At 43.5% G+C, this 21,472-nt stretch overlaps 1 protein-coding gene across 3 annotated transcripts in view; it reads left to right on the top strand.

The window, feature by feature from the left end:
* The window catches only part of SCN8A (sodium voltage-gated channel alpha subunit 8), a gene marked incomplete at both ends in the record, with an annotated part of 135,092 nt that overhangs the window by 107,115 nt on the left and 6,505 nt on the right, over window positions 1-21,472 (top strand). For 2 of the 3 annotated variants that reach the window (XM_080705435.1, XM_080705434.1), the window contains 6 exons: window positions 2,438-2,611; window positions 8,201-8,323; window positions 15,841-16,125; window positions 18,678-18,731; window positions 19,247-19,408; window positions 20,793-20,885. In XM_080705435.1, the coding sequence (XP_080561561.1) occupies window positions 2,438-2,611; window positions 8,201-8,323; window positions 15,841-16,125; window positions 18,678-18,731; window positions 19,247-19,408; window positions 20,793-20,885 (891 nt within the window). The remainder of the gene's footprint in view (window positions 1-2,437; window positions 2,612-8,200; window positions 8,324-15,840; window positions 16,126-18,677; window positions 18,732-19,246; window positions 19,409-20,792; window positions 20,886-21,472) is intronic. The other variant, XM_080705436.1, reaches the window with a different exon arrangement.

The raw sequence follows: 21,472 nt of genomic DNA, 5'->3' as shown, positions 1-21,472 counted from the left end.
ATCAGTACTTCGAAGTTTGAGACAGGAGGATCACAGGTTCACAGCCAGCCTCAACAAGTAGACTCTCGGCAACCTAGCAAGACCCTGTTTTTTGGAGAGATTTGTTTTTTAAAATAGGGCTGGGGATGTAGCTCAGAGGAAGATTGCCCCTAGGTTCAGTTCCTGGTAAAAGAAAGAAAAGAAAAAAAGAAAAAGGAAGGAAGTAAAAGAAGGAAGGAAGGTAAGGAGGGAGGAAGAAGAGTAAGTAAATAACAAAGTAGAAAAGAAAGAAAAGCAGCAAAGCAGAAATAAAGTGTAAGTAATAAAGCAGGAAGAAAGAAAGAGTGTAAGTAAATAAAGCAGAAACTCCAAATAGTAATTATCTCAACAGTAACTCAAGAGATGGGAGGCTAAAAGAAGCTGAGAGAAGTAGTAGTGAAAATGAGCCTGGGTCTTGGGAGTGAGGGGAAAGCTGTTCAGGAAAGCATCAGGATTGAAGCAGGAGGCCCAGAAGATCCCTGGTGGCCTTGGATCTGTGCAGAGGAACCATACTGCCCTGCCTGCCGTGGGTCATCTATGGCATCAGCAAAGAAGCCACGGTCCCTGAGGCACTGCAGAGGCAGAGTGACGGCAGCAGGGTCTCTGCCTCAGGAAAGGAAGGGTCAGACTAGGGCTGGTGACTAGAGGACGCGTTTATCCTTGGCATCATCACTGTTTGTGTCTTCAGAGCTCGCGAACAAAAACACAAACTGGGAGAACATGCCACTTCCTTCGCTTCCTCTCTTCCCATCTCCACAAAAGGAATAAATCAGCAGCGAAGCAAAAGTTTTGAACTTTCTTTACTGCTCAACCTTGACAGTTTTCATCTGTCATGGATAAGAAAACAGTGGGCATCTAGCTCAGTACAGAAAGATCCTGTGCAGTAATGAATATGAGATTTAAGAATGGCAAAGGGGAGCCCCAGCGACAATGTCCAAGAAAAGACGAGAGCATGGTTACAGTGAGAGACCCCAGAGGGAGGGGCCCTAATGACATAAGATCAGTCTTGGGCACTTCATGTACTTTGGGTTATAGAATGGATCTCTAACAGACTTATGGGGAAGCTTGGCATAGAAGTGTTGCTGTTTTGATTAGGCAGAAGAAATTTATTTATATTAAGATTCCAGAAAGGATTGTGGATTCCATGACTTCTGTCCCCACTGCCCACTGGCGAAACTGGAGCAGTTGATGTCTGTGTACCTTTTCTGGGAGTTGAGGTTGTAGATAGCCCAATTCTACCCTTCCTTCTGGAGCTGTTCACAGAGGGCACCTCCTGGCGCACCATGGGGGTTTACCACCACAGCTTTCTCTAGGCATTCCCTCCTCTTGAGGCCACACCTGTACAGTCCGCCACTCTGCCAGTGGGAATGCACACACCTTCAGATCAAGCCATTCCCTCATTCATGAATCTCAGAGAAAGTCATACTGTGATTCTTTTCTCATCTGTCTCTCACCTCTGTAGCCTTCCACCTAATGTGGTTTCAGTGAACTAAAGGGAGGAAAGACACTATCATAGCTCATATATGCAGGGCTGGTGAGGGTGTGGAACAATTGGATCATGCACATTGTGGGGAGAGGGGTACTGTGAAATGGTGCAACTACTCAGCACAGTTTGATAGTTTTTCAAAAAATTAAATACAGAGTTGCCAGCAACTCTTTTCCCAGGTATGTAAGGTAAAGAAATGAAGCATGTATACACATAAAAACTCATACGCAAATGTTCACAGCAGCATTATTCACAATAGCCAGGAAATAGAAACAACACAAATGTCCCTCGGCTGCTGAAGGAGAAACAAAACGTGGTATATCTATACCATGGAATATTGTTTCACCACAGAAAGGAATGAAGGGCTGATACATACTACAGCATGGAAGAACATTGAAAACTTTATGCTTAGTTAACAAACCTGTCACAAAAAAACACATTTATTTGAAATGTCCAGAATAGTCAAATTTATAGAGACAGAAAATAGGTTAGTTATTGCCTGGGACTAGGGGTATGAGGAAAATGGGGCAGGGATGGTAGCTAAAGGGTATGAGAATTTGGGGAAAATAATTAAAATACTGTAAAATTACAGTGGATGTACAACTCTGAATATACAGAAAGTCACTGAACTATACATTTAAATGGCTGGATTATATGGTATGTGAATTATTCCTCAGTAAAGCTATTAAAAATGTTAAACACTGATGACCCTCAGTTGTGGAGTGTTGGCCTAGCACATGTAAGGCCCTCAGCTCAATACCCAGCCCTACAAAATACATAAATAAAACACATGTAGCAGGGAAATAAAGTGGAAGAAGAAGGAAGCTGATGACAGGTCAGCCACTGTGGGAGGCACAGCCCAGGATGACAGTGCTTCTGTGCTGTCTGTTTACCTCTCGACACTGTAGTGGGAAGCTGCTGCCTCTCTTGCAGGCCTTCGAGGACATCTACATTGAGCAGAGGAAGACCATCCGCACCATCCTGGAGTATGCTGATAAAGTCTTCACCTACATTTTCATCCTGGAGATGTTGCTCAAGTGGACAGCCTATGGCTTTGTGAAGTTCTTCACCAATGCCTGGTGCTGGCTGGACTTCCTCATCGTGGCTGTACGTGTCCTGCTTTCTATTGCCCACCCCTTCTAGCAGGCAAACAAATGGGATGGGTCTCCCCTCGAGTGGCTGGGGCTGCTGAGTGCTAGGTTTATAGATCAACATGTGGATGTAAAGAAAGTTCCTCTTGTAGAACTTAGCTCTTAATTTGGACCATGGGAACTCTGAAGTCCTTGTGTTTGCTCCAGGGACTAACCAGCCAATTCTTTATTATGGTGGACTGGGCTTAATTTAGATTCAGATTAGGAATGAGAAGTAGAATTTGCGGGTTTTGAAGTTCCTTGTTTTGGGCCTGGGAACCAGCAGGATGTCCTTTCTTCTTGCCACCAGGAAAAAGTGGGAGAGGATGCGGCGGGGCTACTGGGCTGAGGTGGCGGGGGGTGGGTGTAACCCTCCTAGTCTTTTCCATGGGTACTTCCCAGATTCCCAGTGCAAGTCAGTTTACTGAGGAGAGGGGTTCTCACGTCACCATTTCTACAGTGATCACCAAGCAAGAAATCCTTTTTCCCTCCAGGTTCCACGACTCTCCACGGCTGGATGGCCATGACCTCCCATGTTATTTTTCAGGTTAGAAGCAGCAGCATCTGTAACGATTCCTTGCCCTACCAGCTCTTGTCCCTGATGGCTTTACTAATGATGGCAATCATTCTCTTATTTTGTATAATAACTAAACTTTTTTTCTTCCAGCCAAATCAGCATTTAAAGAAAGGGTACGTGTGAGTTGCAGGACCAGGGCCCATGGAGAATTCCCACCCTGTGGGGCTGAGCACTGCTGTGAACGTGGAGTGGTGGAGGCTAGGCTGGTCCTCAGCAGAGAGCTTTCATTGTCTGTATGGTGAGCTTCCTGTAGAGACAGAGCAGCATGGAAATCTCTCTCGTAGGAAACAGGAGCCCAGCTCTGTGCACCAGCAGTGACTTCTGCTCTATAAACGCTTTCTGTTTCTAGCACACTGTCTGCAACTTCCAAGTTAGTGACTCCTTCCAAGAGCTATCATTATGCCTCCATTTTCCTGTGTGTATGTGTGTGTGTGTGTGTGTGTGAGAGAGAGAGAGAGAGAGACTGGGGATGGAACCCAGGGGCATTCTACCTCTGAGTGACACCCCCAGCCCTATTTTTTTTAGTCTTTTTATGCTTTTGAAAGAGCGTCTCACTGAGTTACAAAGGGCCTTGCTAAGTAGCTGAGGCTGTCCGAGAACCGTGAACTGTGATCCTCCGGTCTCCACCTCCCGAATGCTGGGATTACAAGCGTGCGCCACCATGCCTGGCTATGCCTCCATTTTCATCCCCCATTTCAAAACTCCAGCCTTTGGGAAGATGTCCTAGTGCAGTGAGGAAGCCACCCTGTTCTCTCAAGGTGAGCCAAATACGTATTATTTCCCAGAGGAACCAGACACAAGGTCCTCACAGCACAGCAAGAGGTCTCTACCTCCCTTCAGCATCTGTGGATGCCACCTTGTGGTGAGGGATCTCTCCCTCCCTTGTATAGGACGCTGCCACTCTGAGACAGGCAGGTCATGGGGTAAGACCTAGACACCTGCTGTTAGGTCTTATCACCGGGGACAATCTTTCTAGAGAAAGGGGGAGTGCTATTTCACCGTAACTCCTCTGAACTTCCTAGAGTCAGGTAGGGCACCTATGGGAGCCCCTTACCTTCTGGACCTTCCAAGGACTCAGACAAATGCATTTACTACCACATTCTGGCTCCCCAGGGAAGGCGTGATTTGGCACAAAGCCTCCCCACCATGACCTTTCTCTTCACCATCTACCCCAACCCGAACTCTTCCTCCACTACCCCAGAATTTGAGGATACTGGTCAGGTGTCCCATATGCCTCTGATAACCACATAATCTACTAAACATAACAGTCCTACATGTCACCATTTATTTCGCAAACATTTTTATTATTTTTATGCTAGGTAGAACGGAGTAAAAACATAAGCTAGGCATATGGCCAGTTGACTACAACCCATTGATCCCTGTAGCTTTTGAGAGTTGCTGGATTATTCATTTCTTTAGGGCTAACACTGGCTCTAGGAACTCCTCTGTATCAGTTGCTGATAAACAACATAAATTGAACACCAAACCCCCAGGGTCATAAGGGGTCACAAAGGGAACAGGCAGGCATGGTCCCCGCACCTGGGAGCTTACACTAGCTCCCAGAGCAGCACTGGCCTGATTCCAGGTAACCCAGCATTCTGCGAACAAAGCTTTCTAGGAACTTCCTTGTACTAACTTCTTGCCTCCAGTAGAACAGTTTATTCTTCACTTATCAAGCACAACATGTGAAGCCTCCTACCAGGTGTTGTAGGGATAGAGTATCACACATGGGTGCTTCCTCTACAAGGGCCTAATTAGATGAGACTGATAAACAAAAAGCCACAGCGGGCCAAGTGGGGCCACCCGGCCATCCCGAAGGCTCGGGTGTGGGTGGAGAATGCCACTGGACTGGCATCCAGGAAGCTGAAGTATCAGAGTTTTGCTTTCCATTTGGGTAAAATGTCTGGTTCCATCAGCCCTTGAGGAAAAACAGCAAGTGTAAATTTTAGGTTCTGATTTAGCACCATCTCAGAGACTTTCTTTTCTTCTCCTTCATCGTCTGGTGACTTGATGTTCAAATCTATCATTCATTCTCCGTGTTTGTTTCCCTAATGGATATTCATTCTTCTTTGCTGCCTCTTAAAGCAAATGAAAGCACTTTTTTTTTTAGAGTCATGGGAACAATCCAGACAACTTCTAAGGTCAGTTTTGTTTATTAATAAGCCATGTAAAGTTCACAAACAGGGACTTTATTTGCTCAGGCCTTGGCTGCACTGGAGAGCATGTCCTGTTAAAGAATGTTGTTATCTTTTCTCTGGGGAAATTTTTCCTCCCTTTTGCAGAGGTTAGCCAGCATATTCTTTCCAGGAATGGGAGCTTTCCAAGACCACACACCTCATCCAAAACTCAGATACTGAAAGCATTCTGTGTCTGAACATGTTTTGTCATTTTGAAAAAGTCACCCAGTGTTTTCTTCCATGCCTACAGCCATAGATATCCTGGATTTTGACTCCTCAACTCTTTTGTTTTTAGGTTTGATTCAGTCCCTAAATTGTACTTTAAGCAGTGTTCTGACTGTCTTCAGTGAAGGTTTAACACAGAGATCCAAAGGATTATAAAAGCGCCCTCAGCTACTAAAGAATAACGTAGATAAGACCCTGTTGGTCCTATCCTGAGGGATGGTTGGCTCAGTCAATCAGCTGAGCAGATTATCTCTCAGCAGCATTTAGAGCCAGCATCTGACTTGGCCTCTGTACCTCCTCCACCCTTCTCCCTACTGCAGACCTAATTGTTAGCAGTCTTCTTGCATTCTATGGGACCTATAAATACTCAGAGCTTAGATTTTTGCAATCTTTACCTGACAAAGTTTCACAGGATGAAGCTGGCCCTGGAAGACTTTTTAAGTTATGTACTGGTCAAATGGGATAGATTTGCTTCAGATGTAACTGTTAAGGCCTCACTAAGAATTGAGCAGTTTTAGATTATTTGGGGTTAGGAGTTTGCTCTACTTGCAGTAGTCAGCAAGATAACTCCATATAAGTTTTAACTGATAATTATGGATGGAGGTAAAATGATTGGTTGATATTCTACATAAGACTTTGGAGGCCCTTGTTGTAGGCAGATTAAACTTGAATCATCTTTCCAAAGAATGTGCATAGCCAAATAGGGCAGCATCTAGTTCCATATTTGCTTCAAACACTGCGTGAGATTCCAGAGAAGATACCTAAACTGATGGGTCATGAGCGCATGCATAAATCAGGGATCAAATTGAAACCTTTAAGCCTCCTCATCCCTGACCCTTGCTAGGTCATTAACTTTCCACCTCTACCCCCCTGCTCACATAGCTATGTAATTATAAATGTCATTTTTTTTAAGTGTGCGTGTGTGTGTGTGCACGCACATAAGCACAGGTGCAATTCAGAGATGCAGAATCAAATAACTAAAGCCCTAGGATAGAGATTTTTTTTTAAAAACAGCAAATGAAACTAAGTTGTTCATTGTTTTTTTCCCCCTTTTCTAATTTTGCTCTAAAATATCGATTAAGCTATTCCTACAGAGACCCTCCGAGTACAGGAAGTTTAGGAGCTGTAGTGGAAATATCTTAACCTGTCCCAGGATCTGTGGTACAGTCTAAGGGAAAGGCTGCTCTTGGAAAGCCTGAGCCCAGATGTTCTAGGGTTTGATCAGCTAACAGTCTGTTGGGGTCCGGTACTCTCTGAAGAGCTGCTGTAGAGTTGGGTGAGGCCCAGGCAGCCCTAGGTGTGGTTAGTGTCCAGTGCTAAGGGTCATCATGGGAACTGCTCTGAGACCTCTGAGAGAACAAGGTAAGTTTGCCTCAGGAGAGCTGGAGAGTGTTTCACCCAAATCTAGGACTGGAGGCCTGGAGACTTCTTTCCTCATCAGCAGATCAGCTCTGGGTTGTTTAGACACTGATGATCCTTTTGGCATATTGCCAGGTAACCTGTCTGCTTGGGACAGATCTTCTACATCTGTCCTTGGAAGACAGGGCAGGGCACCGACCCAGGAGTCAGCAGTGTGAATTACCTCGTCCTGGCTCCAGAACTGCCATTGTGACTGTGGGCAGGATCTCACATGTGATCATAGTTTATTTATCTATAAAATGAAAAAAAATTCTCAAGAATTTTTCCAGCTCCTATTCTAATGATGAGTGTTGTAGATCATTCTGGAACTGATAGGCCTGAGGCCATTTTATTTGAAGTTATTCTGGAAGGAGAAAATGGAAATTATAAGAAAATGTCTGAGTTCAGCTATTAAGGCCTGCCCAGGTTCTCAACGGCTATGCTGAAGTCATGATCATACTTATAAATTGGAAGGATTATCATACTTAAAAGTGAAAGAAGAATTGCCTAAGTAGGTTCTCATGAGACCAAAATTCTGTCAACAATTTCCTCATTTGGTTTTTGTCTTCTTGGGAACTGCAAAGTCACCTGTAGTACTTTTTGAATATATTTCCTTTGTTGATGTAGTGACTCATCAGATTCTCGAACGAAGGTTTCTTGCCAGCCAGGAGTGAGGACGCTTGTCCTGTTGGAAGCCCTGTGGTGGCTGGCTGAGGAGGGCAGCTTGTGTGGAAAACGTGTATTCATCTGTATTCTTTTCCATAGGTGCCATTAAGTTTGTCTGGCTTAATTTAATGGGACTTCTGGGACCTGCAGAGACTGTAAAGGGCGAGGGTAAGGTTCTTGTCATCTCTTCAGGCTCCTCTCCTTCCAACGGAACTTCCTCATTCTCCCCTCTCCCTCCAGCCTCCTCCCTTTCCAACTTGTGTGTACGTCCTACCGCCTTCTCTCGAGTTTTCTCTTCCCTTTGTGTTTTTTCTTCTGCCTTTCTCAACCACCTTTCCTTCCAGGTCGTTTGAGTCAAGTTGAAATAGGCAGCTGGTGTTACCCACTTCCTCTGCCTGGGGGGGCCCAACCTGTGTAATCAGTGCTAGGGCCTTTATTCTAACACTCTGGAACCTCTGTTTTCTTTTTTTGTTTTGTTTTTGTTTTTGTTTCTTTTTTGTTTTTCTCTTCTGTTTCCGTGTAGGTCTCTTTAGTCAGCCTTATAGCTAATGCCCTGGGCTACTCGGAACTAGGTGCCATAAAGTCCCTTAGGACCCTAAGAGCTTTGAGACCCTTAAGAGCCTTATCACGATTTGAAGGGATGAGGGTAAGATACTAAGAGCAGCTGATCCTTCTGCATGCCAATGGAAACTGTCTTAAGCATGCTAGAACTGATCACATGGTGGAAAGATCATTCAAACACGAATTCTGTGATGCAGCTGCTGATTTGATCCTCCACTTTCTCCCCTGCACCTGCCCCATGTGCAGGGGAATTGCATTAAGCTGCCTCATCACATTAATATTGGCCCCAATCCAACAACATGCCATCGCAGAACATGTTAACATTGGCTATTCTCATTTTGGCCTGGCTTACCTGTAGCACGGGGGGCGGCTTTCTGGGCTGTTGATATAATAGGGAGAATCACCAGGTGCAAAGAAGGGGAATTATAACCCACAGACCCACTGAAAAGCATAGGCTGCAGGCAGGGAGAGTGCTGTGTAGGGGACAGTGGCCGCGGAGTCACTGAGAAAGCAGCGGAGAAGGGGCTTGAAGACATGACAGCCGGCCTGGAGTTGGGATGGAGCAGAATTTGGCATGGCCCTGGGAGAACAAACACTTTTCTTTCTATTCTGATTCCTCTTATTGCACCTTGTTGTTCTCAGCCCAGTCCCTTAAGGACTGGCAGCCTCTGTCTGGTAGCAAAGCTTTCCTCCTCACCCCCACCCCTGTGCCCGTGCTATATGGTCCACGATCCTGACACCCTCAAAACAACCAGGGACGATGCTAGATGACTCAGCATCAGCTAGTTCTGAAATTGTCAAGATCTAATCCTGCTTTGGTGATACTCGACCCAAATCCAAACAGTACAGAGGCTCTCACCCTGCCAACTTAGAAATAAGGCTCCCTCTTTTGGTGCCTTTTTCTTGTTACTTTCGGTTTAAATGTGTGTGTATACACATGTGTGCACACACACTAAAAAGTCAATTTCCTCAAATAAAGTTTTGGTGGTAATAGATGGCCTATGCTAATGAGAGAGGTCTGTTATACTTAACAAGACCAAGAAAACTCGCTTCAATTCAGATGTTGAATACATGCAGGAGAGCAAACCAGAGGATGTCTTTAAATGTGTAAAAAGCAGAATGTAGGAATAAGACTGCACTATCACAATAATCCACATGAACAAGACTGATTGGAGAAAGCAGATACCAGGACAGTGCTGCTCCATTTATTCCTTATCTATGACCCCTGGCCACCACTCCATGACGCCACTCACAATCACACGGGAAGATGGCAATTTCACTGGGACTTGGGGATGTTCTTTTATTATGTTAGTTTGTTCAGACAGATTACAGTAAAATTATGTTTCTTCTGTAGCACAGTCACAGTCTGGCTTACTACATGTGGGCTTTTTCTGTAGCCTTCCTAAAACTATCTGTAGGAAGGGCAATTCCACAGTAGCATAAATGTATTTTAAGTTAAAAAAAAAAAAAAAAAACCTTGGGACTCCTAAATCTTTCTCCCACAGAGAAGAAAGATTTCAGAATGTATGTAATAAGGTCATTGTTAGGATCAGACTAAATTTAGGAACAGAGAGTTTACTGCACAAGATTCAGAGGTTTCAATGGCCAGGGTACAGTTGCAATCCCAGTACTTGGGAGGCAAAAAAGAGCATGAGCCGGACGTGGTGGCACACGCTTGTAATCCCAGCATTCGGGAGGCTGAGATGGGAGGATTGTGGTTCACAGACAGCCTCAGCTATTTAGTGAGGCCCTTTGTGAACTCGGTGAGACCCTGTTTCAAAATAAAGAATAAAAAAAGAGAGCTGGGGGTGTAGCTCGAAGGTAGAATGCCCCTGGGTTCCATTCCTAGTACCACAAAAAAGAGAGAGAGAGAGAGCTGGAGGTATATCTTGGAGGTACAATGCCCCTGGGTCAATCCCCATTACTGCAAAAATAATTAATAATAATAATAATAATAATAATAATAATAATAGAATTGGAGCCGGGCGTGGTGGCGCACACTTGTAATCCCCGCGCTTGGGAGGCAGAGACAGGAGGATCGCGCAGGTTCGAAGCCAGCCATGCGCGCTGGCTTAGGAGACCCTGTTTCCAAATAAAAATGTAAAAATAGGTCTGGGAGTGTAGCCTGGAGGTAGAAGGGCTTCCAGGAACCCAGTACCACCAAAAAAAAAAAAAAAAAGAGCCAGGCATGGTGTCACATGCCTATAATCCCGGTACTTGGGAGGCTACAACAGGAGGATCACAGGTTTGAGGCCAGCCTCAGCAACTCAGTGAGGCCCTCAACAACTTCGTGAGATCTTATTTCAAAGGGGCTTGGGATATAACTCAGAATACCCCTGAGTTCAACTTCCAGCACCTTCCCTCCCCCCCCAAAAAAAAAAATAAATAAATAAATAAAAACCTGAAGACAAGATGCAACATCCCCTAGCAGTGATCCTGGTTCTCCTGAGAGGAGATCAGTAATACATGAAGAAAAGCACCCGCCCTTCAAAAAAAGTGCCCAACGATGCTTGTTGGTCTCTCCACCTCGTTGGCCATTATCATCACTCATGTCCCTGCGGCAGGAGTGGTTCCCATCAAACAGCTAAGGCTGGTTTGCTCGTGAGGAAATGATTTGAATAAGCTGGATACAAGAGCCTTTTGGGTAACCTTACCTTTTCCTTTTTAGCTCCTCCTTTCTCCTTTCTCTACCTTCCCTGAACTCTTAAGTTTTCATCCCCAAACTCTTTTACTTATCAACTTTCAAGTAGTGCCCAGGGGTCCAGAATGGATGACCAAAACAGTAGAAAGTTTTAATGAAAAACATCTATATCAAGTTTCTTTCAATTAAGATGATAAGGGCATGGACAAGTTTGAGGCCAAAGCTGCAGTTTAACACAGTAATGTACAGTGAGGGAACCTTTGGGGTAGAGGTGCCACCTCATTCAGTGGAAACCAGCCCAACAACAGTACTGACCATGGCTGGTTGGGCAGGTGGGGAGGGCTCAGGGATCCATTCCTGCCTTGCATTTTCCCAGCCCATCTGTGAAAAAGTAACTTTAAGAAGAGATTAATTTTGTCTATTCTTAAACTCCCCAATAATAAACAGAATCAGGCGCATATGTTTTATATAGATATCATTTTTTTATCGGGGGGGGGGAGTCATTCATTAGCTTGGCTTCTTCTGTACGACAGTACTTGCAAGATTATCCTTAGAAAGTTTTAAGGAAGACACCTGATGAACTGAATGCCATCCACGCAGACGGGCTCAGCTGTCACTGTGCTGCTCCAGTTACAGTGCAGACCTCTCCCGAGAGGAGCACATGGCCTGGCCTGGCCTGGACACTCATTTCAGTCTCCTCTCCTCCCTCAAACCAAAGCCAAGAACACTGAAACACGCCTGCTATTGGCAGAGGAACACTTAATGTAGTTCTTTGCTTTTCTCTCCTCCATAGTAATCTTTATTTGAAGGCATTGCTGTGCTATTGAACTTTTGAGAGTATATAATAGTAATGCTGTGAAAGATGCATGCATTTTTGTTGATTGTCAGTACACAGTCGTCCATTAAAGCCATGTTCCCTCTGCCAGATATTAAAAGCTATTCACAGATTTTATAGTATTAATGATAAAAATATCCTAGGTATCACAGAAGATAAGAATTAGTATCTATTGGAATTTTCTAATCAGTTAGGTGAGATTCATATCAGTCATTAATTATAAACTTCCATTGAAAAAAGTAACTTACATAGACTGTGAGTACTAACTTGAGTAATAGTGCTAAACTTAATCCAGTTTTTAACAGTAATGAATTTCACATGACTAAAACACAATGTTAAATAACTAGAGGATAATAGCAGAAGAGGAGATCCAGTTTATTAAATAATGACTGTCAATTGAAATTCAAATTGTCGTTTATGGTATCTTCCATGTGAGAGTTCAAAATAAGAAGCATGGTTTCTTGCCTTTAATTACTGAGAATAATTGCACAGTGACATTTCTATATAAATGTCACAGTTAAACAATTCCTATTTAATATATCACAGCTTATCAGCTAATGTTCACAGCAAGGAAGGATTATTAGTAAATTTCACCAGTTCTATTTACTGTTTTATTCATAAAACTAATGTAAGGCCAGACATGGCGGCAGATGCCTATAATCATAGTACTTGGGAGGCTGAGACAAGAGGATTGAAGGTTCGAAGCCAGCCTTAGCAACATAGTGAGACCCTTTTTCAAAATTAGGTTTAAAAAATAAAGGAGTTAGCCAGCCATGGTGGTGCACACTTATAATCCCAGTGTTTGTGAGGCTGGGACAGAAGGATCACAAGTTCATGGGCAGCCTCAGCTACTTAGGCCTTCAGCAACTTAGTGAAACCCTGTTTCAAAATAAAAAGAATTTTAAAAAATAGGGATGGGATGTAGTTTGGAGATAGAATGCCCCTGGCTTCAATCCCTGGTACAGCAAAGAAATAAAAAAGAAAGAGAGAGAGGGAGGAAGAGAGCCAGACTTAGTACTTGGGAGGCTGATATAGGAGCCTCAGAAACTTAGTGAGGACTTTAGCAGCTTAGACCCTATTTCAAAATAAATAATAAATTAGGGCTAGGTATAGCTAGAATATAGCTAGAATGTCCCTGAGTTGAATCCCAGTACCATAATAAATAAATAAATAAATAAATAAATAAATAAATAAATAAATAAGGAGAGGGGGTTAGGAGTACAATGTGGGGGTAGAATGCCCCATGGTTCAATCCACAGTATAAAAAAATAAAACTAAGATAAGTTTTTAGTTCTGATTGATAAATGAAACCACATTTGCATCTTACAAATAAATTGGATTAGTAATTCTAGCTATTTGAGAAGCTGAGGAAGGAGGATCACAAGTTCAAGTACAGCCCAGGCATCTTAGACACCGGGATGTAGCTCTGTGATAAAGCACCTTGGTTAATGAATACATAAATCTCCATGAAAAATAAATTGGATTTTATAGGATTTTTATATCATAACAATTAAAACTCAGTAAATACGTTTGTGTATTGAGCCATTTGATCAGATTTTTTAGTATAAAAGTTCAAAAAGATCACTTAGTCAATTAGCTAATTATTATCCCCTGCTGTAAATATTGTACATGTTTAATTATAACACACAGATACCATGTAGGATGAGTTAGACTGATTCATAGAAGTTTAAAATTCTCTGTACAGTAAGAAGAGTTCCTGGAGATGTGGAAGGTTCTAGATTGAAATAGAAACCAACATTTCTAGATTTTCATCCCTTGGATCCTGCTTCCCTACCTCACATTGGTAGTGGTGTAGAGAAGGCCATGTTCTCTCACCTAAGCTCTGCTGCAGAATGCTGTCACATGGATGTGAGCCCTTGAGTCTTTGTGTAATCTACTCTCTAAGAAATGATTATTCCATTTGTGGATCATCCACCTTTTCCTGCTCTTTTGCGCATTTCATTGCTTCTTGGTGCTCCCACCAAAGGATGAAGTGTAGAATGAGGAGGTAAAATTCAATCTGACATTTGACAAATTTGATACCATAAAAGTAATAGAATTCAGCCAGGCGTGGTGGCGCACGCTTATAATCCCAGCATTCGGGAGGCTAAGACTGGAGCATCACAGTTCGTGGACAGCCTCAGCTACTTAGAATTCCCCAAAATAACACTGCAGATTTTCTGAATTTCAGATATTCTTGCTCAAAGTAATAATTTTATACTCATAACAGAGCTATCTGATCTAGAAAAGATTTCGGTCTAAGAATTAAGAAATAACTGCCTCTCAATCTAAAGGCCTTCATATGTGAACTGGAGAATCACAAGATAAATATTTTAATCTGAAAGGAAGAGACACTCCCTAGCAGAATATGGTCACCCTTTTTAATAGGACAAAAGAGGTAGCTCTTCTCAGCCATGTGTTCTGATGAGTGACAATGCAGTCTAAGGCAAAGAAAGAGAGAGAGAGAGAGAGAGAGCGCGAGAGCGCGCAAGGGAGCGAGCACGCGCTAGCCTGAACCCACAGGGCTCAGTGTAGAGCCCAGGGCTGCCCGACACTACTGGCCTGTGCAGCCTTCCCACTTCTTCTGTGCTGTGCTAGTTGGCAGCCAGGCATCTCTACCTGCACTGAGAAGCTGATGCAGGTATGCAGTAAGACTTGTCAGCTCCACCAAACGAAACATTAGGAGAAGAAAGACCTTATTTAGATCCAGTATCTTTATTTTAACTCTGTTACTCTTCAGATACTAGAAAAAGGAAAAAAACATTCATCCCTCAGTAGGGTAAACTTTCTGAGCCTTAGCAGCCCTGCTCAAGTCAGCTGCAAATGATAGCCGGGCATGGAGGCTAAGACAAGAGTATCAAAGATTTAAAGCCAGCCTTAGCAACTTAAGGCCCTCTCCAACTTAGAGAGACCTCATTCCCAAATGAAAAATAAAACAGGTCTGGGGTATAGCCCAGAGGTAGAGTCCTAGTAGTATACACACACATACACATACACACACATACACACACACACACACACACACACACACACACGCAGCAAGTGAGAACCACAACAGAGATGAGAACAGCCTTATTTTCTGTCCCAGCACCTGAAATATTACTTTTGTAAGCACTTGAACTCCTAGTAAAAACTGCTACAACAGTATAAATATCTGACCATACTCACCTCTAGCATAAAGCAAAATCCAAGATAAAAACAACCCAGAATCTTCTAGTCCTAAGAGGTTTTTTTTCTTTTCTTTTCTTTTTAATTCTACTTAGCTTACTATAGTCAGTGATATTCAACAATACGCCAGCTTTTGAATTCTGAGAACAATGATCTAACCCAAAATTCTCAAAAAAATTTAAATCATCTTGTTTTCTAATACATTGTAAATAATTGAAGTCCAGCCCTGGACTGAGCAGAAGGACACCAAAATTAGCCAAGCAGAGGACAATTCTTAGATTTAGAGCCTACAACGTCAGGAAAAAAGGCTAAAGAAGAAGAAGAAACTTTGAGTAAAAAGCATGTCTGTTCAGATTTTATTTTATACTGTTTGGTAGAGGGAATATAGCTTTTTCTTTTTCTTGAGCCTGCAAAATATGCATGCTCAGCTACTGCCTGAAACAAGTTAACTGGCCTTGCATAGTCATAAAAGAGACGTATGTATCGTTGAGTGATTCATTGCTAACCTAAAGGGCAGCTTTCTGTGATTTTGAACAATCATGCCTTGTTTTTCAGAGGGGGAATGTCTGTTGAAAGTCAGTTAGTGAGCTTACTATTGCTCAGATTTTTCCCATGGGGTCATATTTTATGAGTTGAAGAGGAGGGAGATGGACTAAGAAATCATTTTTTCAGTCCCCGGTTGGTTCTTAGAGAGGATCAGGGTCAACTTGGGCAAAGGAGTTTGTGTCAGCTGAAATAAAGATATAACTTATTGAAATTCCTCAAAATTTAGTTCACAGACTTAAAAATTGGGAGTCCTACTTATAGATCTGTCCAGTTACTCTGATTTCAAAAGGACCATAGCAACTTGTTCCATAGTAGAACAAGCACACAAATGCCATTCCCCTCCTGGAAATCAAAAAAATAAGTGCTTCCCCTACTTCCGCTCAACACTCAGCAACCTCCCCTTCCAATGCAGGTGGTGGTGAATGCCTTGGTGGGCGCCATCCCCTCCATCATGAATGTGCTGCTGGTGTGTCTCATCTTCTGGCTGATTTTCAGCATCATGGGAGTTAACCTGTTTGCGGGAAAGTACCACTACTGCTTTAACGAAACTTCAGAAATCCGATTTGAAATTGAGGATGTGAACAATAAAACTGACTGTGAAAAGCTCATGGAAGGGAACAACACAGAGATCAGATGGAAGAATGTGAAGATCAACTTTGACAATGTCGGGGCAGGATACCTGGCCCTTCTTCAAGTAGTAAGTATTGGCATTTTTTTTTTTAATACTAGGAAATTCAAGCGGCTCACAGAAAGGCCATTTGGTTTCTCCTCAACTCTCCTTCCAGAATCAGGATTACTCACCATGAGACAATGTCGTCTCCCAAACCAGCTGCACGGAGACACCTTTTCTATGTATTCTCTGACTTCCCCAAGATTTCACCCAAAGGGAATCTCTTTGTGCCCAGCAGCAGAGTTCTGCTCAGCAATAAATAAAAATTGCTGTAGTATAATAGAGTGGTAGATCACCTCTCCACAGGTCAAAGTGTGTAATCAAAGAAAAGAGATCAAGAAGATGAGAACATGGATGAGAACACGGACAAAGAAAAGTAAAACTCAAAAGGCGATTTTGATGGAGTAGAATCATCCTGCACAACAGCTATGCTAAAGTTAAAGAATATGGCAGAGCCATAATGCATTTGCAGTTCAACCGGAGAGAGAAAGAAGGCCCAAATTAATGTGTCGTGGTGAGGAGAGATGTATTTTACTATAGATAGGTCTGTTTTGCCTAGTTTCATTCCATCTGCCTAGTTTTCTCTTACCAGTTTTCTGGAGTGTCTGATAAGACAGTTGACACAGTGGAAGCCCATAGGCTTTAGAACCAGACAGGTGTAAGTTTGAGCCACACTCTGATTTTACTGGATATGTATTTGGGGACAAATTACTCAACTTCTCTGACTCTTTGTTTCCTCATTGATTAAATATAGGTAATAATACTTTGCATGGCTGTTAAGAGAATTCATTACATTTTTAAATGTCTTTGTACATTTAAAATGCCTAGCACATGGCAGTGTTCAATTAATGGTAATAGCTAATATGTGTTTCCATAACTATTACTGCCATGTCCACATCATTCAGTGACTGGGAGTATTAAATACGATAATGCAGATGAAGCTCTCCACCTCACCTAACACATAGTGAGCATTCACAGGTAGTTGGAAGCAAGGCTCATAGAATGATGTGTGTCGTATCCCACTGCAAAACTTTTGCTGTTCTATCCCAGTTCAACAAATTGGGCCAACAAATTGAATCTGAATTGGGGCAGCTCTAGAAAACCAATGCGCATTAACCAGCCCATCAGACATTGTACCCAGGTTCCCCACCATATGCAAAACACTGTGCTTGGCAATAGGGCCAGCACATGAAAAAAGACATACTTTCCCAGGCCCCTGCAAAGCTTAGAATGTGGCTGAACAAACAAAGCATAGAGAATATTACATTGGTTGTCCATATTTGTTTCCAAAATCATGTTATATATAGTAGAGTGAAGGAGAATGGGAAAAGAACTGGCAAAGACCCAGCCAGTAGTGCCATTTCCATAGGTCACACACGTATAGATTAGTAAGGGGTTATTTCCAACCTTATTTGTTTGGTTTTTAAATGTAACTGAATTTTTCAAACTCCCACTGCTTATTAAACATGTGTGGGGGGGGGGAGGGAAGGGAGAGGTAGAGGTAGAGGTAGGTACTAGGGATGGAACCCAGCTGGGGGCCTTCTACCTCCGGGCTACACTTTTAGACCCATTTTATATTTTATTTGGAAACAGGGTCTCACTAAGTTGCTGAGAGCCTCACTAAGTAGCTGAGGCTGGCTTCGAACCTGTGTGATTGTCCTGTCTCAGCTTCCCAAGCTCTGGGATTACAAGCATGCGCCACCACACCTGCCTCTTAAACACCTTTTTAAAATAATGATTCCTAGAGCAAGGCATGGTGGCACATGCCTGTAATCTCAGTACTTAGGAGGCTGAGACAGGAAGATTGCAGGTTTATAGCCAGCTTCAGCAACTTAGGCCCTGTTTCAAAATGTAAAAGAAAAAAAAAAAAGATTATTTCAAGCCAGGCATAGTAGCACATTCCTGCAATACCAGTACTTAAAAGGCTGAGACAGGAGAATGGCAGGTTCAAGACCAGAACTTAACAGGAGCCTATTTCAAAATAAAGCCATCATGGTGGTACACTCTTAAAATCCCAGTATTTGGGAAGCTAAGACAGCAGGATCACAGGTTTGAAGCCAGCCTCAGCAACTTAGGAAGGCTCTCAGCAACCTAGTGAGACCCTGTTTACAAATAAGAAATAAAACAGGTCTGGGGTTGTGGCTCAAGGGTAGAATGCCCCCGAGTTCAATCCCCAGTGCCAAATAATAAATAAACAAATAAATGCAGACCCCTCAGTAGAGGGCTCAAACCTAAGTACCTTCCGCAGAGTCTTGCCCCTTGCTCATGAGCATGCATTTGCTGTAGCTTTAGGCAGCCTTCTCAAGCCCATTTTTACAATTTTGTGTGCTAAAGTACTGGTCCACTTACCATTGTCAACATGTTTTTTTGCCAACCTTTGGTGTTATTTTCAGGAACTTACTCAATGTGCTCCCCACCCCCATCCCGGGAGCCATATTAACAAAAGGAAATCCTAAGTCCATATGAGGACGTACCCAACCAAAGTCCCCATGCTGTGTCCTCGAACCTGGCCTTCAGGATCCCTGCCCAGTCCCACCCACCCTTACAGACACAGTCTAATGACTGACTCTGTTTGCCAGGCAACCTTCAAAGGCTGGATGGACATCATGTATGCAGCTGTTGACTCTCGAAAGGTAAGGGTTATCTGGTGAAACAGATACTGCATAGGCGGTGAGAAGGCAAGCTGCATGTTGGGGCTGAGAAAGAAAGGAGGGAGGAATGCCAGAGTCCAAGTTTGTTTGGAATGTGGGTTGCATGCTTTATTGATGGTAGGCCATCTTCCTCCCTTGGTAAGCCCTCACTCTCTTACATTTGCGTCAGATAACTAGACTCTTGGTTTTTACTTGGCCCCAGTGGAGCTGTCTACTCTTTGGTCCTGCCGTGAAATGAGAGGGGCTCCCCGCAGACACTCCTCCCCTCCCCTCCCTAGTGACTTGCATACTCACCACGTGAGCCCCAGCGGAGATGCCTCTCAGTGCAGGAGCTGCCCGCACACGGGAGGCAGGCGGGAGAAGGCTAGGGCTCCCTGCCCCAGCTTGTGCAACAGCTCACGTGTGGCGAGTCGGGCTGGTGGCTTTGGCATGTCTGAACAACCCACCTGATCCCCACACGGGGCCATCGCTCATTCTTTTCTCCTGTCCTTTAACAGCCTGATGAACAGCCTAAGTATGAGGACAACATCTACATGTACATCTACTTTGTCATCTTCATCATCTTCGGCTCCTTCTTCACCTTGAACCTGTTCATTGGTGTCATCATTGATAACTTCAATCAACAAAAGAAAAAGATAGGTCTCCTCCCCTCCATACCAGTGGTCAGAGGTCCCCCAAATGAGAGGCCTCCAGCCCTGCCTGGAGAGAGAAAATGCCCCCCTTTCTCAAAAATCCAAATCATCATCTCACTGTGGCACTGGCGCCAATGTACATTTGCCCCAACCAACTCTTTCTGCTCAGGGCTGGACTTTGCAACATACAGTTTGCTGAAGTTACTAGCAGTCTTTTGTTCTCAAGGCCTACTACTGGCCTTGCCTGTCACCAAAGGGAGAGGGCAGAGAGGGCCTGAAACAGAGCCCTGAAACAGAATGGAAAGAGGCAGGTGCACAGCTGCAGTGAGAGCAGAAATTGCGCAAGCTTGCCGCTCTCCATGATAATCCTGCGCACCACTAGCAAGCGGAATTGACAGGCCACCCTCAGAAAGCTCACCTTCCTGCTTATCCCAGATACTTCTTCCAAAGTAAAATGAAAACATCCCTCTTATCATTCATTTTGTGAGTCAAGTCTGTCCCAAAAGACTCTCTTCTTATACCAGAATTTTCAAACTTTGAATATTATTTAAAATGAATGGGCCATTAGCCAGCACTTAAAAATCCTTTTATTTAAAAAAAAATTAGCCAAGTATGGTGGCACACACCTATAATTCCAGTACTTTGGAGGTTGAGACAGGAGGATCCCAGGTTTAAGAAGTGCCTCAGCAACTTAGCAAGGCCCCAGTAACTCAACAAGACCCTGTTTGAAAATAAAAAATAAAACACAGCTGGGGTGTAACTCAGAGATAGAATGCCCCTGGGTTCAATCCCCAGTAACCCCCCCAAAAAAAAGTTTAAAAAATAGAAAAATGTGCTAGAATTTTATCAGGAAATCAGGCCAGCACAGTGTTATAAGATTGAGATGTGTCTCCTAAGTCCTTGTTCTCAGGTTTTCCCTGCATAGAGGATCTGTAGTTTATTGTTCATCTCCTTTCTACCTAGCCTAGCAAATATCAGAAATCCCATGCTGACCACAGAGACAGCCATCTCAGAATTAGAATAAGTAGCCGGGCGTGGTGGCGCACGCTTGTAATCCCCGCACTTGGAAGGCGGAGACAGGAGGATCACTCTGGTTCGGAGCCAGCTTCTCTGGCTTAAGAGACCCTGTTTCCACATAAAAAAGTTAAAAAATAGGTCTGGGAGTGTAGCCCGTGGGAGTGTATCCTGGAGGTAGAAGGGCTTCCAGGAACCCCAGTGCCACCAAAAAAAAAAAAAAAAAAGAAAGAAAGAAAAGAATTAGAATAAGTATCCAGGTCTGTTTCACTCAGAAACAGCTATCAGCTAAACTGACCTCTGAAAAGGAAAGAAGTAAGTTCCCTTGATACTCAGCACCTGTGAGAGCCAGTTGTAATTGCTATTCTCTTTTTCCCTCCTTTACTTTGGAGGTCAGGACATCTTCATGACTGAGGAACAGAAGAAGTACTACAATGCCATGAAAAAGCTGGGCTCAAAGAAACCACAGAAACCCATTCCCCGCCCCTTGGTGAGTACATTGCACAGGCCAAGGGCATAGGGAGACCCTGTCTGGAAAAATACATTGTGAGGGTTACTAAGCAAGGAAGCAAAAAAAGCTGGGCATAGTGACACACAATTATAATCCCAGTAGTCGGGATGCTGAGACAGGATCGCAAGTTCACAACCAGCCTCAGCTACTTAGGTCCTCTGTGACTGAGACCCTGTTTCAAAATAAAGAATAAGGCGGGGGTGTAGCTTGAAGGTAGATTGTCCCTGGGTTCAAGTCCCAGTACTGCAAAAAAAAAAGAAAAGAAAAGAAAAAAAAGGAATGAAAAGGGTAAGTGATTAGCTGCCCAGTGCCCACTGATCCTCTCCCAGATGCCCCATCGAAAGATTTTAATAGCTGGGCGTAGTGGCGCACGCTTGTCATCTCAGCATTTGGGAGGCTGAGACAGGAGGATTGTGGTTCATGGCCAGCCTCAGCTACCTAGTAAGGCTGTCCACAACTCAGTGAGACCCTGTTTCCAAAAATAAGAATAAAAAAAATAGGGCTTGGGGTGTAGTTCGGAGGTAGAGAGTGGCCCTGGGTTCCATCCCCAGTACCACAAAAAAGAA

This window comes from Muscardinus avellanarius (assembly GCF_963383645.1).
Source record: "Muscardinus avellanarius genome assembly, chromosome: 11".
Lineage (NCBI taxonomy): Eukaryota > Metazoa > Chordata > Mammalia > Rodentia > Gliridae > Muscardinus > Muscardinus avellanarius.
The sequence above is the reverse complement of the archived record's forward strand: the minus strand, read 5'-3'. Positions and strand labels throughout refer to the sequence as shown.